Source organism: Archocentrus centrarchus, chromosome 24, assembly GCF_007364275.1.
Source record: "Archocentrus centrarchus isolate MPI-CPG fArcCen1 chromosome 24, fArcCen1, whole genome shotgun sequence".
NCBI lineage: Eukaryota > Metazoa > Chordata > Actinopteri > Cichliformes > Cichlidae > Archocentrus > Archocentrus centrarchus.
Window position 1 is genome coordinate 5,109,923 of NC_044369.1, and position 22,684 is coordinate 5,132,606.

Sequence of the window (22,684 nt, forward strand, 5' to 3'; positions counted from 1 at the left end):
CATTTATATAATCAGCATTACTCACACTCTGGAGCCTAAATCTGTTCTTAGAGTGTTTGACAGTGCTGCCATCGTGTGGCATGTTCAAGTTAGCACACGACTCAAGCCTAATGCCCACAATCCATCTTTGGACCAATATGGCAAGAATTCATATAAAAGACCATGGGGGGTACAATACATCCAGACTTTTTCAAATAGGGTGGGACTAACAGCCAATAAAAGGGATGCAGATGGTGGCAAATCAGAAAATTCAATCAGACATAAATATCAAACCAAACCGTCTGAAAATTAGTTTAAAAATTAAGTAAGTCATAATAATTTTAATTATGAAGAGATCTCCTTCCTCGAAACACATGAAAAAGTAGATGTGGCTGGAGCTGTGTGGGAGTCACAATGAAAAATGTAACTAAAACATGTTTTGGTCAAATAAAGAAAAATGTCTCACACAGCCTTTGTTTTAAATGGCAGAAGTTAAGGAACAGTAAGAGTAGTACAAGGATGTGGCTTTTTAACCCCCTACGCCCACCACCCTGTTCCAGTTTTCGAGTTTAGGACTGCCGCTGATGTAGCTGGTTCCAGACCAGCCGTGTCTAAATTGTAAAGTACAAATTCAGCTCTCGCCTTCCGTCCTGCTCTGAGGTCCTCCCTGCCTTCTGTGCCGCAGCAACCCTGGCAGTGGTGGATTTGCGTGTCCAGGCATGTACCGCATTTATGGTACTTGCCTGATTTTCAAGATGGCACCAGTGTCTGTGTGGCCTGCCTTCTATCTCTACAAACTGTGGTTGTATTCCTGCTGTTTTGGTTGCTTGTTACACTGAATGTCAACTCTTTACTGGTTTATGATCGCCAAACACTCCTAAATATACATCATTGGTTCTTGTTTGTTGTTTTAATTGTGGTTTTACTTTTTTATACATGTATTTAAAACCTGTTTGCTCTTACTTGTGTACAGCACTTTGGCCAATGGCATTGATTTTAAAGTGCTTTATAAATAAAGTTGAGTTCAGTTGAGTTGAGAACCTGTTAAATTCTATTCTCTCTTTTTTTGTTTGTCTTAAATAACATGACACAAAAACAAAGTGAGACATTTAATGTTTAATTCAAGCAAGCGGACATTACTACACGTGTATAATGCATCTCTGTATACATGATAAGATGACACAATAGTTTTGTTCCAAAAGACTGTGACTTTTTTTCTGTGATTACAGTTTCTGAAACATAATGAGAGTCTCTAAAAAATAAACTATGCGGTTAACGCTGATTTCGATCCTGTCGTGTCTTGCATAACAGAATTTAATAAGATTTAGTGATGTGAAGCCTTCAAGCAGATACTTTACCTCCCCCCACATCAGAACCCCTCCACGCCCCCAGTCTGCAAAGTTATCATCTTTTAACAATGAAAAAAATGCTAACCTTTGAACTGCATCTCAGCTGCCCACTAATTCTTCTGTGGTGTTGCTATGTGTTTGCAATCTTCCAGTAAAGGTCGTCTGATGACCTCAAATTGTCACTCAAATTGTGGTGATGAAGATAAATGAAGGTCCTGCACTGTTGTGAAGTGTCAAAGTAAAAGATCAGCTCTCTGGTGTGGGCAAAGATATCATTCTGGTGCCAGGAGCTATAGTGGTATATGTAGTTTTTTTGGTGCCAGAGTCAGGATTAATCCATCTCTTCTGAAAAAATGCAGGACAAACGGTGGATATGTAAATATCTTTAAACCCTGAGTTACAGAAGCAGTACACCATCAGGTCCAGCAGGCAGTCACTGTAAGACAAAACCATGAGGGCATCGTACACCTGGACGGCTGTGTTTTCCACGTCCTGCACATACAGCAGAACTGCTCTGGCTATCGTGCAGGGCAGGAAACAGATGGAAAAGATGACAACTATGGATATGACCAACCACACGGCCCTCCTCAGCTTAGCCCTCTCCCCGACCGTCTTCTTCCTCAGCCGCTTGACGATGCAGACCGTGCAGTAGACGAGGATGATGTAGGGGATGATGATTTGCGAGAAGAAAACAATCTTAAAAAAAAAAAAATCATTATTAGGTACTATTTGGTACAACAGTAATATGTTTTAAACAATACACTCATATTTCTATGCACAAAGTTTATCATATATACTTCTGACTCTAAGATTACCTTTGTCCTGACATGATGGACTAACTTTTTAAAGCCCTTTATGAAAACTCCTTCGCAGTTTCAGCCGCCCCCACCCTTTATCTAAGTTTGGACAGCTCTTTGTTCCATAATTTTAGAATTCATTTCAAATGATTAAACTTATTTTTTGAGAATTAACTGTTCATTGCATGATGATGTCTTTATTAGCATTTCATCTACTGATTTGTTTTGTAACATCCGTTAACAGTTTAATCACTAAAATGTCCATTGTGTAAAGCATTTTTTAAAAATGTAGGCACTTATCCCAGCAGTGGTCCAGACCCTGAAAATATTGACTTTACTTTGTCAGAAGCTTACAAGAACCAAGAAGGAAAATATGGTTTATTAATTTTGTTTTGTTTTTTAATTTTATATAAATTATTCATTAAAATTGTTGCTGATACACTGTAATGTTGCTAGATGTGTTCAGCTGTCTGACTGAGGTGGTGTGTACCCTGTACAGGTCACCAAACCATAACAGCAATCATTAGTAGATATCATATTATTATTAGTAGTAATATTAGTATAGTATAGTATTATTATTAATAGTATTATTATTAGTAAAAGAACAGTAAGTCCAAACAAACTGAAACAGTACCTCTCTGAAGGTATCTGTCACATCGTGAAAATATGTCTCATTTTTACGGCCGTGGCTGTTGCAGCACTCAAAGGTTGTGACCATAGTGGGGATGGTGAGGGGAAGCAGGAGGATCCAGATGATCACGGATATCTGAGGAGATTTCTTAAACACTTTGACACAGTTTCTCCTTCCTGTTTTCTGCCTTTAGTTCCCTTGTTGCCCCAGTGGATACTGCAGGTTGTTAGTTCCCTTTTGTAGTCTTATTCTGTCCTCCTGTCACTGCTCTGTGTTGCTTGTCTTCTGTCTCTGTGTCAAGTTCCTATGTCTTCAGTTATTTACTGTCTTATTTTGATAGCCTTCTTTCTCTCATGTTTTGTATTTAGTTCTACTTCCCTTGTCTCATCTTCAGTGACTTGCCCCAGCTATGCTCCCACCTGTTTCCTCCCAGGTCATTCAAATCACAGAGAGAAGTGAGGGGGAAAGAGCATCTTTTACACAACATCCCGGAGAGATACGATTACTGGCTGAATTCCTGATAAATGCAGATGTTTTGGAATAGACTTTCTTGTTATTTTTCTCGGCAACCTTCAGTTTTTCTGGGACACTCTCAGTAAATCCAATGGTCCAAATTGCTCAGTTACCGTCCTCACTGTGCAGACACGTACCCTTATCTCCAGATCGAATCCCTTTCAGGTGTGAGCACATTCTTAGCTGGACTGCGAGCATCCAGCTTGCAGCTCAGGTCCAACAGGTATTGAGTCTGAGTCTGTACAGTTCTGCATAGCCCATCCTTCTGGTTAAGCAGTCTCACGAGGGGCTGAACTGCTGCCCAGATTCTCTTAATTTCCTGGTAAATCAGGTATCCTCCAAGCCCAGACAGAAGAGGTCCTCTTACCAAAAAGCCGAATATGTATACGTCTTCCACGTCCTCAACCAATAGTGCTGAAAGACACACAGGTCTCCACATGCCCATGACATGTGGGCTCCCCTTTTCCCGATCTCATAGTGGAGAAAATATGGTCAATGGTGTTGAGAGCCCAGTTTTCCATGTTGATTCTTATTCGGACGGTGTGTAACAGAGGCACTTACAGCGAGCAGCAAAGCAGGGAAGATGGGGAGGGCAGGAGAGAGAGAAGGATGCGACTGTTTCTGTTGAGAGCACGAAGAGAGGTTTGGGAGTGTTGATGGGAATTTCTGTGCAGTCCAGTCAAGTTCTTCCACACCAGACTCACTCATCCATGTCTTTATGGACCTGCTTTGTGCGCTGTTGTGCAGTCATATTGGAACAGGAACTGGCCATCACCAAACTGTTCCCACAAAGTTAGGAGCATGAAATTGTCCATAGGTCTTGGTATGCTGAACCATTAAGAGTTCCTTTAACTGGAACTCAGGGGCTGAGCCCAACTCCTGAAAAACACCCCCACACCATAATCCCCCCTCCACCAAACTTTACAATTCAATTCAATTCAATTCAATTCAATTTTATTTATATAGCGCCAAATCACAACAAACTGTCGCCTCAAGGCGCTTTGTATTGTGGGTAAAGACCCTACAATAATACAGAAAAAACCCAACAGTCAAAACGACCCCCTATGAGCAAGCACTTGGCGACAGTGGAAAGGAAAAACTCCCTTTTAACAGGAAGAAACCTCCAGCAGAACCAGGCTCAGGGAGGGGCAGTCATCTGCCGCGACCGGTTGGGCTGAGGGGAGAGAAAAGACATGCTGTGGAAGAGAGCCAGAGATTAATATCAATTAATGATTAAATGCAGAGTGGAGTATAAACAAAGTAAATAAGGTGAATGAGAAACAGTGCATTATGTGAACCCCCCCAGCAGACTAGGCCTATAGCAGCATAACTAAGGGATGGTTCAGGGTCACCTGATCCAGCCCTAACTATAAGCTTTATCATAAAGGAAAGTTTTAAGCCTAATCTTAAAAATAGAGAGGGTGTCTGTCTCCCGAATCCAAGCTGGAAGCTGGTTCCACAGAAGAGGCGCCTGAAAGCTGAAGGCTCTGCCTCCCATTCTACTCTTAAGTATCCTAGGAACCACAAGTAAGCCAGCAGTCTGAGAGCGAAGTGCTCTCTACACTCGACACAATGTCGTCAGACAAGTACTGTTCTCCTGGCAACCACCAAACCCAGACTCATCCATCAGATTGCCAGACAGAGAAGCCTGATTTGTCACTCCAAAGAACACGTCTCCACTCCTCTCGAGTCTAGTGACAGCAGACTTTACACCGCTGCATCCAATGCTTTTCATTGAGTTTGGTGATGTAAGGCTTGAATGCAGCTGCTCGGCCGTGGAAACCCATTCCATGAAGCTCTCTACACACTGTTCTTGAGCTAATCTGAAGGTCACATGAAGTTTGGAGGTCTGTAGCAACTGACTCTGCAGAAACTTGGCAATCACTTTCACTATGCGCATCGGCATCATCTGACCCCGCTACGTTCCTGAGTTGTTGTCTTTCCAAACTGCTTCCACTTTGTTATATTCACACAAAAAGCTGACTGTAGCATAATTAGTATTGAGGAAATTTCATGACTGGACTTGTTGCACAGGTATCATCCTCTTACGGTACCACGCTGGAATTCACTGAGCTTCTGAGAGCGACCCATTCTTTCACACATGTTTGTAGAAGCAGTCTGCATGCCTAGGTGCTTGGTTCATACAGCTGTGGCCAAGGAAGTGATTAGAACACCTGAATTCAATGATTTGGATGGGTGAGTGAATACTTTATGCAATACAGTGTATTATCTGAGTCTCTTTGTTCTTTGCACCATTGGCCCTCATTTCACAGTGAAGGAAGCATAGCTGGGGCAAGTCACTGAAGATGAGACAAGGGAAGTAGAACTAAATACAAAACACGAGAGAAGAAGGCTATCAAAATAAGACAGTAAATAACCGTGTTCCGCTCATGTTCCTAGTCTGTATTCCTGGCTCCAACCCAGCTCAGTGTACTCTGTTCAGCATTAAATCTGCCTTTTTCAGTTCACATCCTGTCTCCACAGCCTGCTTTTTTCACAGCACTTCATGACACTGATGGCTCACTGTTTTAGAAAGGGTAACATATCAGATAAACACTTCAAAATGAATAGAAGATTGTGGAAATATGATGTTTAGTTTACTTTTTAATGACTTTTAAGAGCTGCTTTTTCTTTCTTTCTTTCTTTCTTTCTCTCTTTTTTTGAATGTGAGAGCTGGACGCCTTTTCAGGCTGTCAGCCAATGAACTTTCTGCCTGCAGCACTGTGCTGCACATTCAATGTGCTTATAATCAGTCTCAGTGTAACACATGCAGTTCAGCTGCGGTCTGTATTGTGCATTGTAATTTTTCAAGAACAAAATTTGTTTCAACTATCCATTTCATATTTTGGATGGGTTTTTGGACATTTCTTGTGCAGCAGTTCTATATGATTTGTTATTATTATGGTGTATGAATTAATTGCATCTTTAAGTGTCCAACATTTAATATTCTCACAAGATTTTTTAAAAAAAGCTCAGCCTTGTTTTTCACATTATTAGCCGAGTTGGTTTCGATTTTATTTTGTGAATTCTGCCTAGTAAACAAGAATCCAAAGAGGACATGAATACAAACTTTCTCCTGTTCTTCAGTAGAACAAGCAAAAATCTATTTTTTCAGTAAAGAGTCTCCAAACAGTGATAAGACACATTCCCACTAGCTGTTTGATTTTGATTCCTTAATGAAAATAGAGGAAAGGAAGTGAAAGAACGAAAAGATTTTCCGTGTTTCCTCATACCTGAAGATGAAGATGTAGAGGACAGACAGGCCGAGAGGCAGTCCCAGCGCAAATTCTCCTACCATCACCCAGGAGAGGGCTTGGGATGTAATGTTACTGGGTGTTCTGCAGTGTTTGCTCCTTGATCTACAGCCATGTTTTGTTGCATGATCGTATAAGTGGTGGAAATTGTACTTCTTCCACAGCAGTAGAAAAAGCTGCAGTCAAATCAATGTGTCATTTATCCACACAGCTCCTTCGTCCTGGCAGTGGTCATAGCTTCTCCCCTCAGGCACAGATATCTCCTTCTCCCTCCACTTTTTCAAATTGAGCAGTCCACTTCAGAGAGCCTTACAGTGATTGTGGAGCGTTGCCAAGGCTTGTTTGTCTGTGCCAAAAAATACAGAGGAAACATACTGTTAACAAAGCATGCACTGAAAAATAGCACTGAGTGTAAACGTGGGGAAAATGCCCTCTGTCAGCTTCCCAGTTTGTGTGAGGCTGCCACTGGTTCTTTGAGAGGAAGTATTTATTGTCAGCTGGTGGTGTGGTTTATAGAGCGTGACTCAACTGACTGAGAAGCAAAGAACCAGATGTTTTCTTTTTTCAATCTAAACAAACTGCAAGCTCTAGTTTATTACTGTAACAAAGAATGCAGCTCTTGTTTTATTTATTAGTAATTTAGAAACTGGTAGTTTAAGGTAATTTTGTCAGTAGAATGGCTAGAATGCACGTCAGATTTTTTTTTTTTTTTTTTAATTAGTGTTGCTTAATATAGTGATGGGAAGTTTGGCTCTTTTCAGAGAGCCAGCTCTTTTGGCTCGGCTCCCAAAGAAGAGCCGGCTCTTTCGGCTCCCAACCATCTCCTCAGATTGTAGTTAAAAAAATGTGTAAAGTGACTTACTTTTCCTCGCCATTCCTGCATGTAGCCTCTATGTAAAGCGCAACTTTCTCTTGTAGGGATGTTCTTGGTGACTAATTTAACAGCCGACTAAACAAGGAAAAAAAAAAATTAGACTAACTGACTAGTCTAAAACTAAAACACTCAGATATAATTATTTGTTTTTCTCTCTTTAATGGACAATGTCAAACGCTGTCCAAACAAAGGCATTTGAAGCCATTAATTAATTCTTCTACGGATATCATTATTTTCAAAATGAACATCATATTGCATTCAGTAAGACCTGAAAGTAGATAAATCCACCAGGTAAAGGTTTACTGAGCTCTTAGAGCTGTTTTTCATAGACCTCTATACAATCAACTTATTTTTGCAACCAGAGAAGCCCCCTGCTGGTCGCTAGAAAGAATGCAGGTTTAATTCACTTCTGTGTTGACTACATTTTTCAGACTAGACTGCTCCATGCTATCTTTCAGATAAAGCCTTTGTGAGCACAGCAGTCCCGCCTATCGTCTGTTCAAAACTTTCTTTTGATGATACCAATCAGAAGAAAAGTGGCTTAAAGGAGGAGTTAAAATGACTTATTTCAGACACAAGATGAGCTGAAGGTCTCCACCAGGGCTCAGTAGATGAAAATTAGGATTGTATTGAACTGTCAAGAGCTGGAAACAAGAATATTATGTTCCCTCTAATTATCAATTTGTGAAGTCAGCTGCATCTCAGTGTGTTTTTATCTTCCTTTTCTGGTGTCAAGTTCATGTGCCTTAGTGTTGGTCCCTGTCTTTGCTACTTCCAGTTTTATTTTGGTGTGCCTTCGGTCCTTGTGCGTATAGTTTTGCTTCCTGTGTTCCCCTCCCAGCTGTTTCCTATAGTCATTACTGTAATGGAAAATGTGTTTTTTAGCTCAAATAACCTCTATGTACTTCTTTGGTATGTAATTGTAATTTTCTAGTACAACGACCAAGTGTGCAAAGTAGAAAACAAATTTCTTTCCAGGTTGTGTCCAAGGCCACGACGCACTTATTATCGGGCTGAGGTTACATGGTGGTGGGAAACTGAACTCCCCACAGATATTATTGGTTTCCCTCTGTTCTTTGTCAACAACTGCTCAATCAGCATTATGTTGCCACACGATCACAGCGAACAGTTTTTATATCTGAACAAACAGCAAAAAGAAAAAATTGTTCTGATGAATCATTTTTGGCTCAAATGTTTTGTTTGTACTTTTTATTTCACTCAGTTCATGCTAGAAAACCTGGCAGTAGTACGCATCACATGGAGTATAGGAAATGATAATCTTAAATGTAAGCATTAACTCGATAACAGTATCCTCATCGTTGTTGCAGCGGTCAGTGTTTTTCAGTATGGTGGGGATGGTGAGAAGCAAAAGCAGAACTCAGATGATGATCAAGATCTGATGATTTTTTTTGAGTATTTTTAGGATTTCTTAAATGTTTTTTACCAGGGATGCACCACCTTTAAAATACTGATCAATGGAAATCACACGAGCTGATGCTGGCTCCGCCGTTTAAAAACAGCATGAAAAGCATAGCTTTGGAGATGATCTCACTTATACTCCTTTGCTCCCCCCTGGATGACGTTATGGACTTTTTTGAGCAGTTCAGCCGGAGGAAGTCAGCCAACACCCGGTTGAAGAGGAAGATTTGATTTGTGTTGGGTTTCCAGAACATGAACATGAATATAAAGAGGTGGATGACAGGTGCACTTAGAGGCAAAGTCAAGATGAAATTTATAATCACAACAGCTGCATAGATACAGTCTGTGGTATTCAGCTTCACAGTCCTCAGTGCATTGGTAAGTTGCAGTGATTTTTTTATATTTCAAAAGTCAAAAACAACTTGCCTGGGAGGGAGTAAATGTGAATTGCAAGCTAGAAAACAAAATGAATTTCTAACCTGCAACCACAGAGCAAAGTAGTTTCTCCAAAGTGCAAAAGAAATCAGTTCAAAAATCAAGTCTCACCTGTAAACAAAACCCGGAAATCCTGCCAAACAAGTTTCCTCGGTGTCTTTAGTTAACTGTTCAAGGTTTTTCTTTCAGTCCTGGAGTCAATCCAGCTTCACGTCCTGTTCAGTGAAATTTGGTGCCAGTTCCAGTCAAATGGGCAGGCACGCATGCGGTACAAATGATAGGTCTTCCCTTTGTGTTGCTGCTCTGCCTCCTTGTTGTAGCTCCTCCTTGTTGCATACGGAGGTGAGTCACCAACGGGCTTACACTGACCAAAACTCCCCCACAACTTTGAGAACACAAATAATTCAAAGGTGAAACTAAAAAGCAAAAACACTGTTGATTTAAAAAAAAAAAAAATTGCTGTTTGAAATAAACCTTTATTGTCATTGCACATGACAATAAATCAATTAAAAGAAAAGAGTATGCAATTAAAGAAAGAGTATGTAAACATTAATGAATTAAAAGAGCAATAAATAATTTAAAAGGGCATAAACATAATTTAACTATAAGATATCCTATATACAGATGTACAACTGCAGCATCAGTTATTGCACATGATTGTCAGTTATTGCACATGGTGCTTTTGCAACCTAAGTTATTTCCCTTGAATGGAAAAACAGATCTGCCTACAGGTGAACTGTCTTGTTTTTATCTAACAGGAATATGGCCCTGTTATAAAAACTGTCTCTCAAATGGTTTGTTTTTGTTTTTAGTTGTCTATAGCGTTTGCCCAAGGGCAGCAGTTCAAACATCCAGTGTCCTGGGTGTGTGCTGTCCTTGATGATAGTGTAGGCCCTACTGAGACAGCGGGTGCTGTAAAGGTCCTCCAGGGAGGGGAGAGAGTGTCCAATGATCTTTTGGGCCGTGTTGATGACCCTCTGTATGGCCTTTTTGTGTGCTGTGGTACTCTGTCTCTCCTCTGCAGATGCTACAAATGCTGCTCTGGGATATCTGGAGGAAAATTGAATAGAGTACACAGATAGAAATCCTTGGGAATCATTGATAGATTTAAATGTAGGCATTAGGAGTTGACAAGGTTTTCCACTATGTAACTAAATGTGAACAAAGAGGAATGCTGCATCCTAAGTGAGACAGATTTCTTTAAGGGGAGTTAGCCCCAGGCCTCACACTGTGCTCTGCATGCTTTGAATGCCTTCACTGCTTCAGCAAGTCTGAACAGCTCCAAAGATTCAGACTCTCTCCAGCAACAGTTTAAAGAACCACATGATTATCCTGCTCTTCTTCATCATTTTAACAAGACTAAGTACATGAAACATGAAACATGCTTATATGTTTTTTTTTTTTTTCTGAGCTACCTTGAAGCTGGCTTTCCACGGAGCTTGACCAATCTCCTGTCAGTGTTGACCTTTTTATTATTGTTTTTACATCTACATGTTTTCAAAATGACCTTTGACTTCATAGTGATTTACTCCATCCTTATATGATGCTTTAATTTTATGTTGGGTTACTCAGTCATGAAAGCTGAGCAGTACATGACACAGCAAAACTTTACCTGGACAAAATACAGTTTCAAATATGTACTGCTCCCTGTAAGGTGCAGATGCATTATTAGATGTCAATAGATGCACCTTTGACTTCCAACCATAATACACATAATGTGACACACATAATGCAGTTTTTGTCTTCTCAGTTTCAGTTCATGTTGTTCTTTGATTTCCTTAGCAAACATTTCCACACTCCCACAAATTCCTTTGATCAGTATCATTTTGTTGGAGTAAAAGCACAGCTTTTCAAGGTACATTTAGACAACAATCTGTAGATTTATTATGCCTTATTCAGCCGCGCAGAAGTAGCTCAGTAGTGTAGGTAATGCTAAGTTACCACAAAGCAGAGTTTTTGTTCCTTATTGGTTCATAAGTATCTGTAAGTTAGTTTAATGACCACTTTATTCATTAGTCACTCGTTACAAGTCTGTTAAATGACTTCTTTAGAATGTTGGTGTAGTGTGACTAACAGTTGTGTATTTACTGACATTCAGGTGAGTAACTTGTTATGGCAAGAAAACCAGCTTCCTTCCTTTTTCACAGCTGGTCACTGTATGGCCTCATCACCGAATGATTTCACAGTCCAAAACTCTCCAAGTGTGACTGCCATTCGTTAGTCCCTGCTGACAAACTCTTAATCATGTTGGAGAACTTTCTTGCTAATGTTGTGTACCACATTGTAAAGTGTTGCTATTTCATAGCAAATAAGATAAGTCACAGTAAAGATTTGTTTGCCCGCTGCAACAATTCAGTTCAGTTAAATTCAATTCAATTTTATTTATATAGCATCAAATAACAACAAAAAGTCACCTCAAGGTGTTTTATATTGTAAAGTAAAGACCCTACAACAATTACAGAGAAAACCCAACAGTCAAAACGAAACCCTATGAGCAAGCACTTGGCGACAGTGTGAAGAAAAAAAAAAATTACCTCTTAACTGGAAGAAAGCTCTGGCAGAACCAGGCTGAGGGAGGGGCAGTGATCTGCTGTTACCAGGAGGGGCTGAGGGGAGAGAGACGGGAAAAAAGACAAAACAGTTTAGATGATTCATGCAGTCAATTTATGAATCTGTGTTTTTCCATTTCTGTCATCACATGACCGAGACAAGCATCTCAATACACGTCAAGAGTGAGTCATAGACACGTACTGGAAAGAGTCTGTCCGTTTTTCAAAAAAAACATCGTTCTGATCAGGGTTATAATAGTTTTGGATTTTACATTATCGTTTAGTTTTAGTTAGTTTTTACTGTTTTTTCTCTAATTCAGTTAGTTTTAATTAGTTTTCAGAGCCGTTTTGCTCGTTTTTATTTTTGGTTTAATGCTTAGTTTTAGTTTAGTTTCGTTAGTTTCAGTATTAGTTTTAGTTTTTCATACTTCATCAGGTGCAAGATTCAAGGAATAAGAGTGACTACTGTGTAATAAAAAAATCTACAAAAGATACTGTTTAAAAAAATATGTTCACAGACAGCAGCACTACATGCTAAATGTGTGTAATATTAAGGACACACATGAACAAAAACAGGGAGAAACAAAGAAAAATATGAACTCCAAAACTCAATAAATTCTACAATAAACTCCCAATAAAGTTCAGCGTCAGTGCAGCAGATTAACAAATCAAAGCTCAAATCCAGCTGCTTCCTGATGTTCTCACCACCTGATGCTGCTTCTGTTTTGGAGCTAGCTTGGTTAGATGCTCGCTGATTAGACTTGCAGGGTCTTTGCGGCCTATGTACACAACGGAAGTGGCCGACCTCATGTCCGCATTTATGCTTGTGTAGCTGGATTGTGTGTTAATTACCTTGTGGTCGCATGCTGGTGTTTTATAAGCGGTGCAGGCTGGGACTTTTTTTTGTTCCTCACTCTTTGTGCTCAGTTTTTTGGCTGCAAACATATTTTCCCTGTTTTTTCACTTTCTTCTTTCCTCACGTCCATTCTGACAGTTTCAGCAGTCTCCCTCCAGGAATTTGCTGACATTGAGTCCTTATATTGATGCTTTGATTGTTATTCCTGATTATTATTCTCTGACTGATAAGTAGACGGAAACGCACAAGGACGAAACAGGTTAATCACAACGCTGTGGCTGCGTGGAACCGACGAGTAGTCACATTTCCCCAGAGGTGAACGTCGGGTCGGTTCAGAGCGACTCTGCCGCTTTCTCGTGCACACGCACGCACACAGCTGCCCGACCAGCTTAAACTCGGAGAGAGGAAAAATTATGCATCCACAAGACTATAAATACAATAAAATGACAAACAAGAAAAGAGAGGTAATTTTATCCATAATTTTAGTTAGTTTTAGTTAGTTTTTTAAACTCACAATACAGTTTTAGTTACTTATCGTTTTTTCCTTTTAATTGTAGTTTTTATTTATTTCAGTTAACGACAATGTTTCTTTCAATTTCAGTTTTCGTTATTTCGTTCGTTTTCGTTAACTAAAATAACCCTGGTTCTGCCTCAAATAATAAATTAAATGGAAATAATAAAAGTTATTTATTCTTTTCAGTGCAGCCGAGTACTGCAATGAAAATGATCTGTTTCTTGAAGTCTTCTTTAACGCCTGGCACATTCGATTATGCATGTGATCAATAGTTGGTCAAGACCACCTCCAGTAGGTGGACAACCCCAGTGGGGGGGTTGGGTATTAACCCCCCCACTGGGGTTTAATACCTGGGTCACCATTTGGTTTGAGAACTGAAGAGCCCTTTCAGATGAGGGCTGCAGTGATAGTTGACTTTGTGGAACTTTCTCCCATCTCTCTACTGCATCTCTGGAGCTCAGCCACAGTGATCTTAGGATTCTTCTTCACTTCTCTCACCAAGGCTCTTCTCCCACAATTGCTCAGTTTGGCTGGACGGCCAGGTCTAGGAAGAGTTCTGGTTGTCGCAAACTTCTTCCATTTAAGGATTATGGAGGCCACTGTGCTCTTAGGAACCTTGAGTGCTGCAGAAATTCTTTTATAGCCTTGATCACATCTGTGCTTTGCCACAATTCTGTCTCTGAGCTCCTTGGGCAGTTCCTTCGACCTCATGACTCTCATTTGCTGTGACATGCACTGTGAGCTGTGAGGTCTTATATAGACAGGTGTGTGCCTTTCCTCATCAAGTCCAATCAGTTTAACTAAACACAGCTCGTCTCCAATGAAGGAGTAGAACCATCTCAAGGAGGATCAAAAGAAATGGACAGCATGTGAGTTAAATATGAGTGTCACAGAAAAGGGTCTGAATACTTATGACCATGTGATATTTTCGTTTTTCTTTTTAGATAATTTTGCAAACGTTTCTACATTTCCATTGTTTTCTGTCAAGATGGGGTGCTGAGTGTACATTAATGAGAAATAAAATGAACTCTTTTGATTTTAGCAAATGGCTGCAGAGAAACAAAGAGTGAAAAATGTAAAGGGGTCTGAATACTTTCCGTACCCACACAACAGTTTATTCAGCTCACAATTCTGGTTGCAATATCTGCCAGACATGACAGGCTGTAGTCCTTTCATGCATGAATTATGAGAACCTTAGTCAAGGTTTTTTTTTTTTTTGAATGTTTTTATTTCTCTTTAGGCAAGAAAAAAATGCAATTAAAATTTTGTTTATGAACTTATTTTTCATGGAGTTACAAATATGTCCACTCAGCTGGACACCATGCATTTGACTTTTCAACCAGAGAAATATGTATTTAACACACCAATAATAGACAATGATTATGCATCCTCAGATCGACTGTCACTGCTGCTAATATTGACTAATCCTGATTCTCTTAATTACATTCAAATAACAAATAACTGGCCAATTGGTAGCAGTGTATGGGATGATCACAAGCATCCACTGTGTTGACTGATATACAACTATAGCAACATAACACAGGCATATACAAGAGAACAGCTTTGAACAGCCGTCCACTGTAGTGACCACTATGCATGAAAGGGTAAAAAAAAAAAAAGTGCATGTCTTGTGTTGTCTATATTTTGTTGATGTCCACACTGTTGGAATTGTTGTATGAAACTTTATTTTGGTTGCTATGAATTATCATATCTTCAGTTTTTATAAGGTGATAATTTGTTTTCTATGTTATATTGTTTCTTTTACCTTGATGGGGATTACACACACACATATATACATACACATACATGTGTGCCACGTATACCATATGTCAGGGGTATTCAACTGGCGGCCCAAGGGCCAGAACCGGTCCATCAGTCATTTTGGACCGGCCCACTGCCCATTTACTTCTATTAAATAAAAATTTTAAAAGAAGCTGTGACTAAACTGTAGTTCACACTCCTTACAGGTGGTGGCGGTAACGCACCATAGATTACCAACCTCCATTAAACTCAAGAAGAAACAACAAGTTGGCTGTAGAACATTTAGTTTTCTTTATTTTTTGGCATGTTCCAAATCATCCCCGAGTTGGTTCTGATGCAAACTGAGCAGATCCACACAGCTCTACAGGCGCACAGCAGACCGCTGACTTTAGGAACAGGTCAGCGTGAGACCACATTCCTGTCAGCAAAAACCTACTTCTTCAGCAGGGCGATTAAATATTTCCAGCAACTCATTCTGAGCTTTTTAAACCAGATCAGTGTAAGAGAAACATAAAATGAAAGGAGGAATTTTATTCTCCTTGAATCTGTAAAGCTTCCATCTCTGCACTTGTCACTTACCCTAATGACCCAAATCCCATAAAACTGCTTTCAGGCTGAGGCTGGGTCATTAAGCCATTATAGGCTTTTAGGAAGCAGACAGTACATGGAGCCAATTTGCAGTCATTCTGAGAACAGTAATGCAATAACGTTTTGTGTTTTACATTTAGGCCTTTCTTTGCCTTTGTTTTCATACTTCTGTTCTCTGCTGTTGCAACTGCTGTAATATCCTGGCTTAGGGGTTTCTAGCCTCAACTTTAAAGCCATCCAAGCAGCTTGCCCTGTGGCTGCAATACCCACGCAGTGCAAAGGCTACAGACCTCAAAATTTTTTGCATAATTTGTCAAAAAAAAAAAAAAAATGTGGGCCTAATGAACGAATGTGTTACTTCAACTTAAAAATGACTTAATGTTGTGCACAAAGACAACCTGAACAAACTGTGGCACTTTTCTATTTGGACTTTGCAAGTAAACGTATCGAGGTTCTGTTTTTTGTATCCGTTTGGCTTACAGTGTTGTAAAAGCAGAGCAGTCAACTTTGCACAGTTGTATGTTTCTTGTGGTTTCACTCAGAAATTACAACATTCTTCTCTTGCACTCTCTTAGATGTGTGTTTACAGCAGCAGTGTACACACACCATCACTGATGGTGAGTATTACAAAAAAATGTATACAGTGTAAAACAGGAGTTTACTACAGTTTCCCAGGTTTTTGGTTTCCATGAAGGAGCTGCATTTCTGTAGTGGTGGTTAATTTTTAAACATCACCGCTTGTTAGTATAATAAGAAAAAAACACTCACTGATGGCAAATAGAAAATCAACCACAGAAATAAATAATTCCACAAGTAAATGAAACAGCTGCAAATGTCAAAGTGCCATTTGAACTCTTGTTAGATTAGCAGAATATGCTGTACTGAGGGAAAGCCCCAGCAAACAGTTCATACCGGTTTGAGGCATTTATGACACGTTGCTCAGCACTCAGCAGGTTCCTGAGTGTTCAATGAGCATTCAGAATATATATTCAGCTATCTGGATTAAATGATGCTAATAGGTAAAAATGCTTTAATATTAATATTCAAGTATTGATATACAGCATGCATTTAAATTTTGTGATTTAAAACGTTCAGCTGAAGATTTATCTGTCACAAATTATTTTGAACACTTTATTACTTAATTTTAATGAGTGGACCAATCAGACAGGATCTTTATACATTGCTCTGTTAATCCACTGAAATGCCCTGCACATGCACACTGGATTTTAATACTTTGGCTGAACCATATGACCGTATGTACACATGAATGCACTCACAACACATTTCCAAGCATCTGTATTCAGCATTTAAAGGTGTGATGAAATGTTCAAATGGTAGCGTCTGTCTCTGGTAGGAAGGTTGTTTAAAAACTCTGACCCGACCTTTCACAATAATGAAAAATGTCCTCAGTTTACACAAAAAAAGGAAAGTAAAGACGCATTTGCTGGAACTGCATTTCAATTATGGAGATGAACTGAGTCAGTCGTTAAAAAAAAAACATAACCATAGCTGTGAGGGAAAATCAATCACTGGAGGTGCATGAGCAATAAAATTCTCATAGGTCAAAACGTCTCATTTAACATAATATCTGACACAAAGCTCATATTAGCTCATATACTCCTAGTTTTTTCACAAGAATTGATCCACTAGTGTTTTAAAGATAAAAGAAGGCTTTGTATTTTTTCCACTTCGATCCTGTCCTGTCTCCCATAACAGGATTTAATAAGATTTAGTGATGTGAAGCCTTGAAGCAGATACAGGTACTAACCCTAACCCACGATGACAAAATGTAATTATTTTTTGCAGCATTCCAGCTTCTCCATCGTCTGCTTGGAGATCTGGCATGAGTATGAACAAGTATGAATGACCCCTATTGGTCACCTCTGAGTGGTTATGCAACTGGTGGCGATGATAAATGAAGGTCCTGCACTGTTGTGAAGTGTCAAAGAGACAGATCAGTTTTCTAGTGTGGGCAAAGATATTGTTTGTGTGCCAGTAGCAATAGTAGTATATGTAGTTTTTTCAGTGCCAGAGTCAGGATTAATCCATCTCTTCTGAAGAAATGCAGGACAAAAGGTGGATATGTAAATATCTTTAAACCCTGAGTTACAGAAGCAGTACACCATCGGGTCCAGCAGGCAGTCACTGTAAGACAAAACCATGAGGGCATCGTACACCTGGACGGCTATGTTTTCCACGTCCTGCCAGTCTTTTAGCCGCACATACAGCAGAACTGCTCTGGCTATCGTGCAGGGCAGGAAACAGATGGAAAAGATGACAACTACGGATGTGACCAACCACACGGCCCTCCTCAGCTTAGCCCTCTCCCCGACCGTCTTCTTCCTCAGCCGCTTGACGGTGCAGACCGTGCAGTAGACGAGGATGATGTAGGGGATGATGATTTGCGAGAAGAAAACAATCTTTAAAAAAAAAAAAATCATTATTAGGTACTATTTGGTACAACAGTAATATGTTTTAAACAATACACTCATATTTCTATGCACAAAGTTTATCATATATACTTCTGACTCTAAGATTACCTTCGTCCTGTCAGAGTGAGGTGGGGTGTACCCTGTACAGGTCACCAAACCATCATAGTAATCATTACTAGATATCATATTAGTAGTAGTAATAATAGTATAGTATTGTTATTAATAGTATTATTAGTAAAAGAACAGTAAATCCAAACAAACTGAAACAGTACCTCTCTGAAGGTATCTGTCACATCGTGAAAATATGTCTCTTTTTTACGGCCGTGGCTGTTGCAGCACTCAAAGGTTGTGACCATAGTGGGGATGGTGAGGGGAAGCAGGAGGATCCAGATGATCACGGATATCTGAGGAGATTTCTTAAACACTTTGACACAGTTTCTCCTTCCGAGATGAACCACGCTGAAGTAGCGATCGAGGGACATTGTGATGAGGAAGGCGATGCTGGCCCCTCGATTGAGAAACAGCATGAAGAGCATTATCTTGCAGAGCGTGGTGTTCTCACTGCGCCTCAAGTTGTGCCAGTAATGGTGGATCTTGAAAGGAAGGCAGCCCACCAGCAAGAAATCAGCAACCACAATATTGAATAGGAAGATGGCGTTGTTCTTCCAGAACTTGAATCTAAAAAAAAAAACACGGAGGAACAGGAAAAAATAAATCTAAGCTTTTGATGCTGATGCTGTCGCCACATTTTGTACAAAACATCTACACAACCTCTGCGTGCCTCTGTCCAACAGTCCTCTTACCACTCTGATATCTCAGTCTCTGGGTCAACGACACAGAGTTTTGAGTTTTATGTCTCATTATAGTAGTTCCCATCTTTATATGTGTATTCCTGGGTTTTGTATTCTTATCTAGTTCTGTTCATTGTTTCGGTTTATTTTGGTTTGTATCTTCTGAGTCCCTTTGTATTCCTGCCCAGGGGCAGGCTGGGGTTGAAATTCAGCCCGGGAGTTTTGTATTTAAAAATACGGGAAATTTTAGCTGCTGAAAATAGAAGTCACTGTGACGTCATCGCCTAATTTGCGTAATTGCTTATTTGGATGTAGTTGCAGCCAAGGCTGAGGGAGAGAGGAAAAACCTCTTTGGAGAGGCAAAAAGTGAAGAAAAAACACCCTAAATATGAACTACAAATGAACTTTAATGCTTTGATAAGACCCACATTATGTAGATGAATTTTGTCTCGTATTCTTTAATGTTAGAATATCAAATTTATCCAGCTGGAGCCTATCCCAGCTGTCATAGGCCGAGAGGCAGGTCACACCCCGAACAGGTCGCCAGCCTGTCGCAGGGCTAACACAGAGAGAAAAACAACCTTTCACGCTCTCATTCACACCTATGGGCAATTTAGTGCAGCCAATTAACCTAACCCCAGTAAGTGCATGTCTTTGGAATGTGGGAGGAAACCGGAGTACCCGGAGGAAACCCACGCAAGCACGGGGAGAACATGCAAACTCCACACAGAGAGAGGGAGCGGCCTGGACCAAGGTGGAATCTAACCCAGGCCTTCCAGATGGTATTCTAACTGTGAGGCAGCAGTGCTAACCACCGTGCACCGTGCTGCCCATATCAAATTTATCGAAAACACATTGTGGGGTGAGACTGCTAAGTTCAACGCTCCTCCTCTATCTGGGCCACTGTTGCCAACTTGTGTAAGAAAACTCGCTGTCGCCTGTCTCAAAGGTTGAAAAAGGCCGAAGTGAGGTCCGGGGATGGGAGCGGAGGGAGCGGGTGGGCAGGCTCTGTGTTTAAGTGAGGTTCAGGGGTTGGAGGGTGGAGGGTGGAGACAAAGTGAGGTTTGGGCGATGCCATAGTGTACGAAGGGATGCAGGAAGACAGCTTTATGTACAGAATACACGACGACAGCGGAGGATTTCACTTTATGGAAAAAAAAAAAAAAAAAAACCTCGCTAAGTTGGCAAAACTGAGACCAACCGAGGTCCGGTTGTTTTTCCGGCTGTCAGCACTAACCTCGCAAGAACTACCACCCAGGCAGTGTTGCCAGATTTCGGAACAGAAACAAGCAACCAGCTCTATGAAAACAAGCCCAAAAGAAGCCCAACTGGCAACCCACAACACTGTGTAAAACTGAGGCCGAGTTTAAACAGTATATCTCTATAGTAGTATAGCTCACTTCTTTGTTTTGTCTCATTGTGTTGTGGAGCAGTAAAACCCATGGTTCTTAGCCTCATAGAACAGAAGGGTGCACAGTTTTTGTGTGTGTGCTTCTCTGTATCAGCATGTTGAACTAAATCAGCATGGTGAGCACATATTTCACACTTGCAAAATCTGGGGAATGCCTTTGGTGCGTCTCCCATTAGGACCGCAGCTACTTTCAGAGGTGTATGCGGACACCTCTGGAGGAGGAGGAGGGGAGGTGAAGGAGCACAGGGGGGTGCCTAATCAGCGCCGTTCCTCTGTTACTGATCATTTCATATGCACAGCTGTTAAATACAGAAAATGCCGACTAGAGAAATAATTTCGTTTTGGCGCAGCGCTCTTGTGCAGCGCCCCTATGCACTGCATATAGTGCATACCCACTTTTAGCGCCACTGTCTCCCATCTGAGCTCGGATCCATTCTGTAAGTGCGCTATCTTTCTCACACTCTTTATTATATTTTTTTTCTATATTTTCCCCGCTTACTGGAGTTCATTCTTGCGCTGCCTCCTCACTCTGGGCTGTTATGAGTGTTTGGGTGTGCGCCCGGTCAACTTGAATCCTGCCTCTCTTATCTTTCTGTTTCCTTTTTGGATGCTTGTTCACTAGAGCTATTATAACAAAGTGGAAGCAATTTGGAGCGACAGCAAGTCAGCAACTTGCTCACCCACTGTCGTACGTTTGCATGGTACACTTGAGTGGTGGGAATCTGCAGTGTGTCACCAAATAAAATGCTGAGAGTGTGAGCTGGAAGCCTTTTCAGCCTTCTGCCTGCAGCACAGTGCTGCACGTTTAACGTGCTTATCAGTCAGTCTCAAAGTAACACATGCAGCTCAGCTGCTTTGGTCTGTACTCGTAATTTTTCAAGAAGAAAATTTGTTTCAACTGTCCATTTCTTGTACAGTAGTTCAAAAACGATTTGTTATTATTATGGCATATGAATTGGTTGCATCTTTAAGTTTCCCACTTTTAAAGTGCTCAAAGATTTAAAAATAAGCTCAGCCTTGTTTTTCACATTATTAGCCGAGCTGGTGTGGACTTTATTTTGTGAATTCTGCCTCTGGTGAACAAGAATCCAAAATGGATATGAATACAAACTTTCTCCTGTTCTTCAATAGAACAAGCATATATCTATTTTGTCTGTAAAGATTCTCCAAATAGTGATAAAAACGTGTAAAAAAAATTTATTTTTTTTACACGTTTGTGTGTTTCTACGGGAAATATTTCCAGGGCTTTTTTTTTTTTTAAATCACTGTTTGACTCACTGACTTTGTGTAAAAGACTGTTTGGCTTTGGTGCCAAGAAATTCCCACCAGCTGAGCTGTACAAACCTTAAGCATGTTTTCAGCTTAGAGACTTCTTCACTTTATGAACCAACAGTTTGATTTTGCATCTTTTCTGAAAATAGAGGAAAGGAAGTGAAAGAATGAAAAGATTTTCCGTGTTTCCTCATACCTGAAGATGAAGATGTAGAGGACAGACAGGTTGAGAGGCAGTCCCAGCGCAAATTCTCCTACCATCACCCAGGAGAGGGCTTGGTATGTAAGGTTACTGGGTGTTCTGCAGTGGTCAACTGTTCGATTTACAGACATCTTTTGTTGTATGATCATATAAGTGGTGGAAATTGTGCTTCTTCCACAGCAGTAGAAAAAGCTGCAGTCAAATCAATGTGTCATTTATCCACACAGCTCCTTCGTCCTGGAAGTGCTTGTAGCTTCCTATGACCTCAAATCTTCTCCCCTCAGGCACAGATATCTCCTTCTCACTCCAATTTTTCAAATTCAGCAGTGCCCTTCACAGTGATTGTGGAGCTTTGCCAAGGCTTGTTTGTCCATGCCAAAAGATACAGAGGAAACATACTGTTAACAAAGCATGCACTGAAAAATAGCACTGAGTGTAAACGTGGGGAAAATGCCCTCTCTCAGCTTCTCAGTTTATGTGAGGCTGCCACTGGTTCTTTGAGAGGAAGTATTTATAGTCAGCTGGAGGTGTGGTTTATAGAGCGTGACTCAACTGACTGAGAAGTGGAGTATGAGATGTTTTTTTTCAATCTAAACAAACTGCAAACTCTAATTTATTACTGTAACAAAGGAATGTGGGTGTTAGTTTTATTTATTAGCAATTTAGAAACTGGCAGTTTAAGGTGATTTTATCAGCAGAACGGCTAAAATGCTTGTGACAGTCACCTCTTTACACTCTGTGTTTAATCATTAGTTATTAATCTCTGGCTCTCTCCCACAGTGTGTCTTTTGTCCTGTCTCCCTCCCCTCAGCCCCAGCCGGTCGTGGCAGATGACTGCCCCTCCCTCAGCCTGGTTCTGCTGGAGGTTTATTCCTGTTAAAGGGGACTTTTTCTGTCCCACTGTCGCCAAGTTGTTACTCATAGGGGGGGCGTCTAATTGTTTTTTTTTTCTGTAATCATTGTAGGGTCTTTATCTGACTGTTGTGATTTGATGCTATATAAATAAAATTGAACTGAACTGAATTCATAAGACGACTTTCAATACACAACCATCATG

The 22,684-nt window shown here is 40.4% G+C and overlaps 2 protein-coding genes across 2 annotated transcripts; both read right to left on the reverse strand.

Moving 5' to 3' along the window:
- Window positions 1-1,116: 1,116 nt before the first annotated feature.
- LOC115774604 (12-(S)-hydroxy-5,8,10,14-eicosatetraenoic acid receptor-like) lies at window positions 1,117-12,610 on the reverse strand. The gene is made up of 6 exons (XM_030721959.1): window positions 12,606-12,610; window positions 10,081-10,301; window positions 8,887-9,159; window positions 7,996-8,040; window positions 2,760-2,932; window positions 1,117-2,024 (listed from the first exon to the last, which is right to left on the reverse strand). The coding sequence occupies exons 1-6, from the start codon at window positions 12,608-12,610 to the stop codon at window positions 1,575-1,577; spliced, it is 1,167 nt and encodes a 388-aa protein (XP_030577819.1). The 3' UTR covers window positions 1,117-1,574.
- Window positions 12,611-17,451: 4,841 nt separating this feature from the next.
- On the reverse strand, window positions 17,452-21,776 carry LOC115774914 (12-(S)-hydroxy-5,8,10,14-eicosatetraenoic acid receptor-like). The gene is made up of 3 exons (XM_030722381.1): window positions 21,622-21,776; window positions 18,224-18,629; window positions 17,452-17,939 (listed from the first exon to the last, which is right to left on the reverse strand). The coding sequence occupies exons 1-3, from the start codon at window positions 21,774-21,776 to the stop codon at window positions 17,475-17,477; spliced, it is 1,026 nt and encodes a 341-aa protein (XP_030578241.1). The 3' UTR covers window positions 17,452-17,474.
- Window positions 21,777-22,684: the final 908 nt, after the last annotated feature.

Bases quoted from the DNA above. Each gene is read 5' to 3' on its own strand.
- LOC115774914 (XM_030722381.1), bottom strand. From the start codon at position 21,776: ATGATCATACAACAAAAGATGTCTGTAAATCGAACAGTTGACCACTGC. The intron at 18,630-21,621 runs GTATGAGGAAAC...TTTTTTTTTTAG, and splicing joins CTCTACATCTTCATCTTCAG to ATTCAAGTTCTGGAAGAACA. The intron at 17,940-18,223 runs GTACTGTTTCAG...TTTTTTTTAAAG, and splicing joins TGACAGATACCTTCAGAGAG to ATTGTTTTCTTCTCGCAAAT.
- LOC115774604 (XM_030721959.1), bottom strand. The intron at 9,160-10,080 runs GCAAACGCTATA...TGAATACCACAG, and splicing joins GTTTGAACTGCTGCCCTTGG to ACTGTATCTATGCAGCTGTT. The intron at 2,025-2,759 runs GTACTGTTTCAG...TTTTTTTTTAAG, and splicing joins TGACAGATACCTTCAGAGAG to ATTGTTTTCTTCTCGCAAAT.